We start from the raw sequence: 12785 nt of genomic DNA on the forward strand, positions 1-12785 counted from the left end.
AGGGGACTTATTACTCATGTTTGGTCCCTGGAATAACAGCTTGTTAAAAATGCAAAACCTTAGTCTACACCTCAGATTCTACAATTTAATAAGATCACCAGGTTATTACTATACACATTGAAATTTAAGAAACACTATTTAGAGTTTTATAACAATCATGTTATCATATAATCATATAAACCAAACCTCCAAACTTGATGTTACAGAAATTTTACTGGATTTGAATTGTTCTTACCACCACTGTTGTGCAAAGCTCATTAGATTGGCCACTTTGTGAAAATCAGGAATTCTGAAACATTTATGAAATATTTTCAAGTATATAAATAGTGACAGCTTAGTATAATTTTGAAGTACTATGTAGCAATATCACTCAGTAAGTTCCATAAATCATGTGTCTCTCCTTCTGCAGCTGGAAATGAAGACGCTGCTATTAACAGTAGAATTTTCTTTGACAGAAGTGAGATAACATGAGCACAGTGAACATGACTAACATGATATTTCACAAGCATGTATTTCCTTGCATATCCTCCTTTAGACCAGTAATGGGTACAGTCATTTACCTAATCTATTTAGTGTCCTGACCAATAAACTCTAAATCTATAACTTTCCATGTGGTTAGTATCTAGAATAAAACTTTTATATTAATGAAGCTAATGACATTCACAGATGTTAATGTAGGTATTAATGCTCAGACATTCATAGAATGAAAACAAGCTGCTCAGACTACTTGAGCCTTAGATAATGTGACTAATGCTTTAAAGGGGCAAAAATTAGTACCTCTTTTAAATCCTCTTGAAAATTACTAGGATATTTCACAGTCATTGCTTCCAGAACCTGGTTTTTAACCTTTGGGCAATTGTGTATCATAGGCTTTGTTTCAAGGTTTCTGCTGTCAGTCACATTCTCTGGCGGAAGTAAATGCAGATTGCCAGTTGCTAAAGAATTATTATACAATAAAATGCTTTTAGCAATAAAATTAAATCAAGGGGCACATGTGGGGAGGAATACTGACTGGGATGGGGCTATCTGGGGGAGGGGGTGGTTAGGCTCTCTTATTCATCCACCTCTCACCCACAAGGGTTCTGTCTTTCTGTCTGAACCCACTGTATTTAAAAGGATCAAATAACATTACTTGAAAGCATTTTGAAAGTGGCAAAACTGTATAGGCAAATGTATTTGCTGTTAATAGTAAGTTAATGGAACTTTTTGAAAGAGTATAACCTTACATTTCAGCAAGTCCCAGTATATGTTCTTCCAAAAGTGGAGTATCAAGCTTGTTATGGAGCTGAAGCTCTGACTGAAAGCGAACTGTGTCGCCTATGGACTGAAAGTTTATTGCATTCCAACAGCTCCTTTTATGTTGGTAAGTTTATAAGAGTCTTTGTTCTCCTTTTTTATTCTCTTATAAGTACATACTTTTTTATTCAATTATACATGTCTATTCTATACTTTTTGTTTTCAGTTTGCTGATTGTGTTAACATTCCTATTAAAACACCATTCCCTACTCCAGAGTTACATGGCAGTGTGGGACTGATCTCAAATGTCTTAATTTCCCTCTTATCCCATATCTATTTAGTTGTACATGAATCTCAACCAAATCATTTTATTTTTAAAATACTTTATTCAATAGTGTAAAAAACTAAAAATATAGAGGTGTTTTCTAATGAGCTTCTTTAAAAGTACTTTTTAATTGGTTTAAGCATATGTTTTGAAATGTTTTTAAAATTATAATGACATTGTTTTTGAAATCTCAAATTTTTTTTAATGTATTTTTATTGATGAGAGGAAGGGAGAGGGAGAGAGAGATAGAAACATCAATGATGAGAGAGAATCATTGATTGGCTCCCTCCTGCACATCCCACACTGGGGATTGAGCCCACAACCTGGGTATGTACCCTGGCCAGGAATTGAACTATGACCTCCAGGTTCATAGGTCGATGCTCAACCACTGAGCCACGCCGGCCAGGCTAAAATCTCTAACACTGATGAAATAGTTTTTCTTTAAGTTTATTTTTGTTTTGCATCTTTTGGGGGCAGGTAGTTAGGCAGGGATTTAATTTGTGTTGGCTGGGTTCATGTATAGTTAACATACTTCACATGAAGAATTATTGATATTGTTCCCTGCCAGTGGAATGCCTAATCCCACACATCTCAATCCATCCCAGCCAACTCTAGTTGCCCCTCTATTAAGTCATTTTCTTCCTGTGATCTCTCAATACATTGTCTTTTTTTTTTTTTTTTACTGTTCTCATGACTTGTTGCTTTCTACTTTATTGTTTTGTAAATCTATCTTTTCATTAAACAATAAGCAGTTTAAGAATCTGGTGAAACTTTGGTTTTGAATTACATTTCTCTGTTGATTAGTGATGTTAACCAACTTTCCATATGTCTTTTGGTCACCTGTACGTCTTCCTCAGAGAAATATCTATTCAGGGCTTTTGCCCACATTTTATTTATTTATTTACTTTATTTATGTATTTATGTATTTATTTTATTTCATCACCATTTATTTCCTTTATGCCCTCTTTCACCTCTACTCATCTCCCTCCCCAATCACCACACTGGTATCCATGTCCATGAGTTCTCTTTTTTTCTTTTGCTCAGTCCCTCTACCCACCTCCCAACAGCACTTCCCTTCCCTCACCCCTCGCCCCTAATGCTCTCTAACTATAAGTCTGTCTCTATTTTTCTTGGTAGTTCAGTTTGTGCATTAAATTCCACATATGAGTGAAATTATATGATAGTTGTCTTTCTCTGACTAGCTTATTTCACTTAGCATAATGTTCTCCAGGTACATCTATACTGTCACAAAGGGTAAAATTTTCTTTCTTTTTACTTTTGTCCACTTCTTAAATTGGGTTTTTTGTTTTTCTGGTGTTAAGTTGTCTGAGTTCTTTATAAATTATGGATATTAACCCCTTATCAGTTGTATCATTGGCAAATATGTTCTCCCATTCAGTAGGTTGTCTTTTTGCATTTTTTTGTTGTTGTTGTTGGTTTTGTTATTTTTTTCAATATATTTTTATTGATTTCAGAGAGGAAGGGAGAGGGAGAGAGAGAGATAGAAGCATCAATGTTGAGAGAGAATCATCAACTGGCTGCTTCCTGCATGCTCCCCACTGGGGATTGAGCCCACAACCTGGGCATGTGCCCTGACCAGGAATTGAACCGTGACCTCCTGGTTCATAGGTCGACACTCAATCACTGAGCCACACTGGCCAGGCTGTAACATGGATTTTATATTGGTGTGATTATCTAACATTTAACTCAGGTCTTTTATACCACTCTTCCTTGGTACATTTCAGGGTTTCAGTGTTTTATCTCCACCTGTTTTGCAGAAATTATGAATTACTTTATAAAATAGAAGTGTAATCTTGAAAATTAGCCTTTTTTTTGGAATTATAGATTTATGCCATGTTCAGAAGAAAGTAGAACTTTGAATATACTGTTTTGATTTTATTTTTAACCATAAGAAATCTTATGTGTGCTTTAATTAAAAATAAGCCGGATTTTTTTCAGCTTTACTGAGGTATAATTGACAAAATGGTAAGTAATTTAAGTATAATTTACAAAATAGTAAGATATTTAAACTGTACATCTTGATGATTTGATATACCTATACATTGTGAAAGGATTTCTCCCATATAGTTAATTAACACATCTCCTCACATATTTATATTTATAATTTTTAATGAGAACATTTAAGTTCTATTTTGTCAAATTTTAATTATAAAGTAGTGTTATCGACCATAATCACCATTTATGCATTAGATCCTTAGACCTTATTTATCTTATAGCTGAATGTTGTACCCTTTTACCAACCTCTTGCTATTTCCCTGTTTCCCCATCCCTGGGAAACACTCACTTTTCTACTCTCTATTTCTAAAAGTTTGACTTATTTCTTTTTTCTTTCTTTTTTTTTTTTTAGATTTTCTGTACAAGTGATAACCATGCAGTATTTATCTTTGTCTAACTCATTTCATTTAGCTTAATGCCCTCAGGATCTCAGGATCTATCTTTGTTGTCATAAACAGCAGAATTTCCTTCTTCCTCCTGTATATATATCACATCTTTATCCATTCTTCTGTTGATGGATACTTAGGTTGTTTCCATATGTTGGCTATTGTGAATAATTAAGATGACTTTTTATAATCTTAATTTTTATCTTAAGAACCAAGAATGTCTTAGGGATGTGTAGAGAGTGTCCAAAACAAATTTTATTCTTTTACTTTGATAATAAATACAATATTTCTCTAAAAATTGAATCTCCATAAAAATTCAACTTTTATAGCAATTAGAAGCACCAATATTTTAAGTTGTTATTCTTAAACTAGGGGCCCAGTGCATGAATTTGTGCACCATGAAAGGAACTGTGGGCCGCGAGGCTGCGGTGGGGAGCGGGGGTTTCTTGGCCCATCCGCCGTGCCCCCTCTTGTCCCCTCCCGCCATGGCCCCCAGTCCCCTCTCTGCCGGCAGCCAGTGTGGCTGGTGGTGCTGGCCCTGCTTGCATCCACTGATGGTGCTGAGCAATTGGGACCAGCGCCAGCAGCGGGTGCAAGCGGTAGCTGCTGCCCCGATTGCCCCTCAGGAGCAGGAGGAGGTGGAGAAACCCTCAGAGGTAATCGGGGGCGGGCAGCCATGGCTCGCACCTGCTGACAGCACCGAGTGATCGGGACCAGCGTCGGGCGCTAGCAGCAGGTGCAAGCAGCGGCTCCAGCGCCAGCTGCGGGTGCAAGTGGGGCTGGCGCTGGCAGCGGGTGTGAGAGGTGGCTGCCAGCTCTGATCACCCCTTAGGAACAGGGGGAAGTGGAGCAGCCCTGAGGGGTGATCAGGGCCGGCAGCGGGTGTGAGTAGTGGCTCTGGTGCCGGCAGCAGGTGCGAGCGCCAGGCGGGGGACCATGGCACGCAAGAGCAAAGAATTTTCAGTAACCACCAGAGGCTCACCCTGATGACAACCCCCACTCACCTGCTCCACCATCCTGCCGCGGCCAATGCCCTCCATGTTCTGTGCACACCCCCTGGTGGTCAGTGCACGTCATAGCAACCAATTGTTCTGTTCTGCTGTTTGGTCTATTTGAATATTAGGGTTTTATATATATATAAATTGTGGACTTAGAAATTATTTCTCTCTTTATTTTTGGTGTTGACACATGTAATCTTTTCTACATTCAGCACATTTTTAAAACAACTCTTTTGGAATGTAAAGATTCTTTACAGTTATTACAGTTTTATAAAAACACTAGAGGCCCAAAGCACAAAATTCGTGCAAGAGTAGGCTTTCCTTCCCCCGGCTGCTGGCACTGGCTTCCCTCTGGCACCCAGGACCTGGTCTTCGCTCGCAGGTCTGGCTTCATCTGGAAGGTCGTCCAGAAGGACATCTGGTCTAATTAGCATATTATGCTTTTATTATTATAGATCTTTAAAGAGACTGGATAACTTGGTTTTTAGTTTTTTAAATGCTACAATTGTTTTTAAGTTTTATATTTTATTTTAGGTCATATCGATGCTTTTACTTCAAAGCTTTTCTTGCTAGAAGAAATTACCTCAGAAGAATTAAAAGAAAAAATTTCAGCACTCAAGTAAGAAAGTTTACTTGTGGTAGTGATTTTTAAACTTGTTAATCACAAATTTTTCTTTATTTCTAAATACTGGTCAAGTTTAAATCCTTCCATTTTCAAAACTTTTAAGCCTTTTATACATTGAGGCTTCTCCTGACCCAATTTGTGATCTATCCATATTAATCTCAATCTCCAAATTAAATATAATGCCAGTGGCACCAGTCTTTCTACGTAAGACAGCGGAGGCTGGAGCAAAGAGTAGCCCATCATCTTGGAGGTGCACAGAACCATACATTGCACCCCTTTTCAGGGATGGGAAAGAAAAGGACAGTCACAGACTCTTAGCTCTCAGGATTGTATATACTCATTTAGACGTACTAATTTCTAAAAGTTTACCCCTCTACCAAGCATTTCTGTGCATCAGAGTGAAATGAATTTACTCAGAACAATAAATGCAAAGGAAATAACTTATGAGCATTATGTAATTTGCACCTCCCAAATTTCTAGGAAGGACTGGTGGTAGTATTATCTCCATTTTATATGTGAGGAAACTGGGACTCTGGCTTGCCCCGGAGCACACAGCTAAGCTAGTGACAGCCTTGGTAGATAATATATTTGATTTACCACTTAGGATGAGAAATTGTCCTGATTTACACTAGTTGCATAGTTCCAGCCTTGAGGCTTGACAGTTTTTCAAACTTTATTTCTCTGCTTGAACTTATAAATGTCCACTTCAATTATAAGAATTGCTTCTTTCCAGGGGTAACCTATGTAAAGCTTTTTCATGCATCACATTTACGTACATTTACATATGTAAAGTTTTTGTGTACATTATTCAGCACCTGTCCCACATCACCCAGTGAAAACCATTTTTAAATAAATAAGAAAGGCAATGAGTTTAGGTTTTGAAAAGATATAAAGAAATACCTTATATTTCATTTGTCTTTATCTTGTCCCCTGTCAGTGGCTTCTCTGGCATCACTCAATTTCTCTAAATTTAAAGAAACTCTCAATTTCTTTGGAAGCTAATTTAGGACCATCTCTAAAAGGCAAGCTCTTATACAGATTGGTTCTGCTAAAGACATCTGAACATTTTTAAAAGTTTATAATTTGAACATAAAGTAGTGATCTCCTTACAACTGCTCTAACAAAAGCCAGTCCTTGGTGATTTTGAAGAAAACACAGGAAATGGCAAAAAAAATAAGTAAATATTATACTTTAATCAAATTAGAAATAAATTTTGGTATTCTGTGTTTTAGCTGTTTTCTGAGGGCATTTCTCTTCCTAAAGATCTATAATTAAGAGTAAGGGTTTTTTTTGTTGTTTAATTATACATGAATTTCTTCCATTTTCTAGGATTTCAAGTTTATTCAATATCCTCCAACACATTCTAAAGAAATTAAGTAGGTAAGTATTTTTTGGACAGTTTCATTGATATGTCTGATTTTCTTGGATGAAAATTCAAGAATACTAACTTTGAATATGTGCTGTTAGGAATAAATATAATATAACCCAGAAGATTTATTTTTTTTGTGTCAAAGTTGAAGTTGTGAAAATATAACTAAAAAGATAATATTTACATTTTTCTATAAGGCTTATTTTATTGGTTTCCTATTGCCACTGTAACAGATTACCACAAACTTAGAACAACACAGTGTATTCTCTTACAGTTCTGCAGGTCAGAAACCTGAAATCATCTTCCATTGGACTAAACTCATGTCAGCAGGGCTGGTTCCTTCTGGAGGCTCTGAGAGGACAATCATTTCCTTGCCTTACTTTTTAGCTTTTAGTGGCTGCCTGTATCCCTTGCCTTTGATTCCTATCTCCATCTTCAAAGCAAATCACTCAAATTTCTGCTTTCCTTGTCACATTTGCAAAGCCATTAAACGTAACATTAACAGTTCTGGAGATTAGAATGTGGACATCCTGGGTGACCATTATTCAGCCTACCATAGCTATATTGTTCACATTTTCAGGGTAAGGAAGCAACATAGGCTAGTGATCAAAAGTCATTAGCTCCATGGAAAATATTAGAATATGGATTCTCCACCCAATCATTTATCAAACTAAATAAGTGAACTTGTTAATGAACTTTTGTGTCTTTCTGTTATGCCCTTACCAAAAGATAAACTAAAAAACAATTCAAGAGTCTGATAAAAAATCTCAAAGTTCTAACTCTCCTATTTATGAAATAATGGTGTTGAGTTCAGTAATTTTCTAGGTACTTTTCAGTTCTCAGATTCTGTGATTCTGTAGCAGGATTTTTATTTTATATATTCTGTTATTTGTATAAAACACAATGCTTATACATGAAATTTTTTAAAATTTATTTCTTTATTGTTGAGAGTATTACAGTTGTCCCCCATTTTCTCCCTCTTTGCTCCTCTCCACCCAGCCCCCCGCCCCACCCCAAGCTTTCACCACACTATTGTCTGTGTCCATGGGCTATGCATATATGTATATATGTTCTTTGGTTAATCTCTCTCATCCCTCCCACCCGCCTCCCTACTGAGATATAATTTGAGTCAGTCTATCCCATATATCCATGCCTTTTGACCCATTGTGTTTGTCAGTTTATTTTGTTCATTTGATTCCACATATAAGTGAGATCATGTGATATTTGTCTTTCTCTGATTGGCTTATTTGCTTAGCATTATACTCCCCAGGTCTATGCTGTCACACAGGGTAAGAGTTCCTTCTTTTTTACAGCTGCATAGTACCATAAACTCTTGATTTGGTGGACTTCAGATTTAACAGACAAAATTTCCAGTCCATATGTTATGTGAAAATTAACACTCTAATGATATTAAAATGCTTTTAATAAGATTTGCTTATAATTAAATTAAAAGGTTTTTTGTTATTGTTACCAATTCACTGTGATTTTTAATAAATTTTTGCATATAGGCCATATATTGGGAAAAACACTGGATTAATTTCACCAATGTAAATACATATTACATATTGACAGCTATCGTCTGCAAGAACAATGTTCGGCAAATGATTAGCATGTGATCAATTAGCACGGCAGGTAATTGATTCTGTTGTGGCATTGCGTGACTTTCTGAAGCAATTGAATGGCTGCCAGCAGATGTTCCCATGTGCACTATGCCATGCCCTAGCTGTATGCATTTGTTTTGTCACTAGAGGTGACTGGTGAATGCACACATTTACTAGACCTATTCAATATAAATTTAAAATTACAGTAATACATATAGAAAACTTTTCAGTGAAACTAAACTTTTCATACATATTTGATTTTAATTACACAAACATGTCTACACTAGAGGCCCGGTACACAAAATTCGTGCACAGGAGGGAGGGGTCCCCTCAGCCCAGCCTGCACCCTCTCCAATCCGGGACCCCTCGGGGGACATCCCTCTCACAATCCTGGACCGCTGGCTCCTAATCGCTCACCTGCCTGCCTGCCTGGTTGCCCCTAACTACCCACCCCTGCCGGCCTGGTCACCCCCAACTGTCCCCTCCACTGGCCTAGTCGCCCCTCACTGCCCTCCCCCCCCCCCCGCCAGCCAAATTGCCCCCAACTGCCCCCTACCCACCAGCCTGGTCGCCCTACACAGCCTGCTGTTCAGTCGTTTGGTAGTCCTCACTAATCCCCCAGCAGGACTGAGGGGACTGGGCACCGCCATCTTGTGGTTGTGGGTGCTGCCATCTTTGAGGGCGTGGCAGTCAGCATATCCCCTCCTTATTGGCTGTGGGCGCCACCATGTTTGCGATGGCATGAGGGTCAATTAGCATATTCCCTCTTAACTAGATAGGATAAGTAAAAACAGGTAAACTAATTTGTCAAATTTTTAACATGTGTATTTGGAAAACTTTATTATATAATAGACTTCAGCTTTAACAGACACCCCCTCGCCTGAATTAGTTCCTTGTAGCAAGGTTTAACTACATTCCATGGTGTAAATGTACCACAGATGAGTAGATAACTCATCAACTGATGGGCACTTGGGATCTTAGTTATTGTAAATAACGCTGCCCTAAACATAGGGGTGCGTATTTTCTTTCTGATTGGTATATCGGGAGTCTTAGGATAAATTTCCAGAAGTCGGATCACTGGATCAAAGGGCAGTTCCATTTTTAATTTTTTGAGGAAACTCCACACTGTTTTCCACAGTGTCTGCATTCCCACCGGCAGTGTACTAGGGTTCTTTTTTCTCCACATCCTCGCCAGCTCTGTTATTTGTTGATTTATTGATGGTAGCATTCTGACAGGTGTCTGGTGATATCTCATTATAGTTTTTATTTTCATCTCTCTAATTATTAGTGACCTTGAGAATTTTTTCATATGCCTCTTGGCCATCTGTTTGTCCTCTTTGGAGAAGTGTCTATTCACTTTGCTCATTTTTAAATTGAATTGTTAGCCTTTCTGGTGTTGAGTTGTATGAGTTCTTTATATATTTTGGAAAATAACCCCTTATCAGATATGTCATTCGCAAATATGTTCTCCCATATAGTGGGTTCCATTTTCATTTTGTTGGATGGTTTCTTTTGTTGTACAGAGCTTTTAGTTTGATGTTGTCCCATTTGTTTATTTTTTCCTTTGTTTCTCTTGCCCTAGGAGATGTATTTGCAAAAATACTGCTACATGAGATGTCTGAGGTTTTACTGCCTATGTTTTCTTCTAGGATTTTTATGGCTTCATGGTTTACATTTAAGCCTTTTATCTATTTTGAGTTTATTCTTGTGTATAGCGTAAGTTGGTAGTCTAGTTTCTTTTTGTTTTTTATTGGGTTTTTTTTTTTGCATGTACCTGACCAATTTTCTCAACACCATTTATTGAAAAGACTATCTTTACTCTATTGTATGCTCTTGCCTCCTTTGTCAAATATTAGTTGACCATAATGGTGTGTGTTGATTTCTGGGGTCTCTGCTTTATTCCATTGTTCTATATGCATGTTCTTGTGTCAGTACCAGGCTGTTTTGATTACAATGGCTTTGTTTGTATAGTTTGATATCTGGTATTATGATCCCTCCAACTTTGTTCTTCTTTCTCAAGATTGCTGAGGCCATTCGAGGTTTTTTTGATTCCATATAAATTTTTGAAATATTTGTTCTAGATCTTTGAAATATGCCATTGGTATTTTAATAGGAATTGCATTGTGTCTGTCAATTGCTTTGGGTAGTATGGACATTTTAATGATGTTATTCTTTCAATCCATGAACACAGTATATGCTTCCACTTGTTTGTATCTTTCTCTGTTTCTTTTTTCAATGTCCTATAGTTTTCAGGGCACATGTGGAAGGCATCCAATAGATGTCTCTCTCATATCTCTTCTCTCTCTCTCTCTCTCTCTCTCTCCTCTCTCCCTTCCTCCCTCCCTCCCACTCTATCTAAAATCAATTGAAAAAATATACTCAGGTGAGGATTAACAAAACAAAAATGCCATCAATTTCTGGGTGTTAATTTTGTATCCTGCTACTTTCTTGAATTCACTTATTAAATGTAGTAGTTTTTTGGTTCAGTCTTTAGAGTTTTCTATGAAATTTTATTATCACTGTCTTAGTTTGTGCAAATGTAAAAAAAAATTACCACAAAATTAGTGTTGTAGAACAACACAAAGTTATTATCTTGCAGTTCTATAAGTCAGAAGTCTAACAGGTCTCCCTGGGCTAAAATCAAGGCATTGCAGGGCAGCTTTTTTTCTGTAAGGCTCTGGTGTGTTCTGTTTCCTTGATGTTTGTGTATTCTAGAGGCCACCTGCTTCCTTGGCTCATGCCCCTCTTCCTCCATCTTCAAAATTTCAAAGGCAAATTGAGTCCTCCTCACATCACATCACTCTGACCTCTTCCACAGTCACATCTCCCTCTGAGTGTCTTCTGCCTCCCTTTTCTACATATAAAGACTCTTATGATTATAATGGGCGCACTAAGATAAACCCCCAGGAAAATCTTACTGTTTTAAAATCGGCTGATTAGGAACCTGAATTCCATCTTGATTCTCCTTTGCCATGTAGTGTAACATATTCACAGATTCTAGGGTTTAGGACATAGGCATTTTGGGGAGGCCATTTATTCATCGTGTTTATTGTACTTTTGTGGCACTTTTAAGATACTCTTCTTTGGAGCACCTATCTCATTTTTATAAATTCTTTCTGTAAACCAAAGCTACCCTTATTTTTAGTGAAGTTAGTTAAGCTAACTTCATTGATGAAATGTCAATCTTTAAAATGTTATTTATTCCTATTACCAAATCAACTATTATTCATTTCTTTATATGGAAATATGAAAGTGATGGTTTGGGAAAGTAATTCTCCAGAGGGTAAGAATAATTTTCTGTGCCACCTTGGTCTATTACTTTTCTGTTTAAAAATTTAATGAAAACGTAACTTATCAGGTTTGTAGGCAGATCCGTAACAGTAAAGTATGATTAATTCTTATTTTTAATGACATATTATGGGGAAAAACTGATGTTCTCCTTAGCACTTTTGAGCTGAAAGAGTGTAAAATCCTAAGAAAGCACAGTATATTAATCATATTCTTTTAGCTCTTTATGTTGATACACTGAATTCCCTAAAGCTTTCTAAGGAAAAATATACATTTGATGTTTGACAGATCTGATTACTGTGACAATGGAGATTATGACTAAGGGTATGGCCTGTGGAGTTCAACTGTCTGATTTTTATCCAAGGCTTATACTCAGAACTTTGGGCATATTGCTTACCATCTCTAATTCCCGTTTATCTCTAGTACTAGAGGCCCAGTGCAAGAAATTCGTGCATGTGTAGGGTCCCTAGTACTAGAGGCCCAGTACATGAAATTCGTGCATGGGTAGGGTCCCTAGGCCTGGCCAGCGATCAGGGCCGATCAGGGCCTTCCAGCTGCCGGCCCAGGCCTCCCTTCCCAGGCTGCCAGCCGGGGCCTTCCTTCGTTCCATGCCTCCCTCTTGTGGTCAGCGCACATCATAGCAAGTGATTGAACTCCCGGGGGGACAATTTGCATATAAGTCTTTTATATATAGACTAGAGGCCCGGTGCACAAAAATTTGTGCACTCGGGGCGGGGGGGGGGGGGTGGTCCCTCAGCCTGGCCTGTGCCCTCTCGCAGTCTGGGACCCTCGGGAGATAATGACCTGCTGGCTTAGGCCTGCTTCCGGGTGGCAGAGGGCAGGCCCCAATCCCTAGGTGCAGCCCCTGGTCGGGCTCAGAACAGGGCCGATTGGGGAGTTGGGGCACCACCCCTGTCATGCACAGAGCAGGGCGGATCGGA

At 38.1% G+C, this 12785-nt stretch overlaps 1 protein-coding gene across 5 annotated transcripts in view; it reads left to right on the forward strand.

Moving 5' to 3' along the window:
- ICE2 (interactor of little elongation complex ELL subunit 2) overlaps positions 1-12785 on the forward strand; it is a 55279-nt gene that overhangs the window by 35222 nt on the left and 7272 nt on the right. For 3 of the 5 annotated variants that reach the window (XM_006097511.3, XM_023761256.1, XM_023761258.1), the window contains 3 exons: positions 1234-1363; positions 5496-5580; positions 6916-6966. The exons of 1 other annotated variant lie outside the window; for it this stretch is intronic. In XM_006097511.3, the coding sequence (XP_006097573.1) occupies positions 1234-1363; positions 5496-5580; positions 6916-6966 (266 nt within the window). The remainder of the gene's footprint in view (positions 1-1233; positions 1364-5495; positions 5581-6915; positions 6967-12785) is intronic. One more of the 5 variants, XM_023761257.1, reaches the window with a different exon arrangement.

Source organism: Myotis lucifugus, unplaced genomic scaffold (assembly GCF_000147115.1).
Source record: "Myotis lucifugus unplaced genomic scaffold, Myoluc2.0 scaffold_204, whole genome shotgun sequence".
Taxonomy (NCBI): domain Eukaryota; kingdom Metazoa; phylum Chordata; class Mammalia; order Chiroptera; family Vespertilionidae; genus Myotis; species Myotis lucifugus.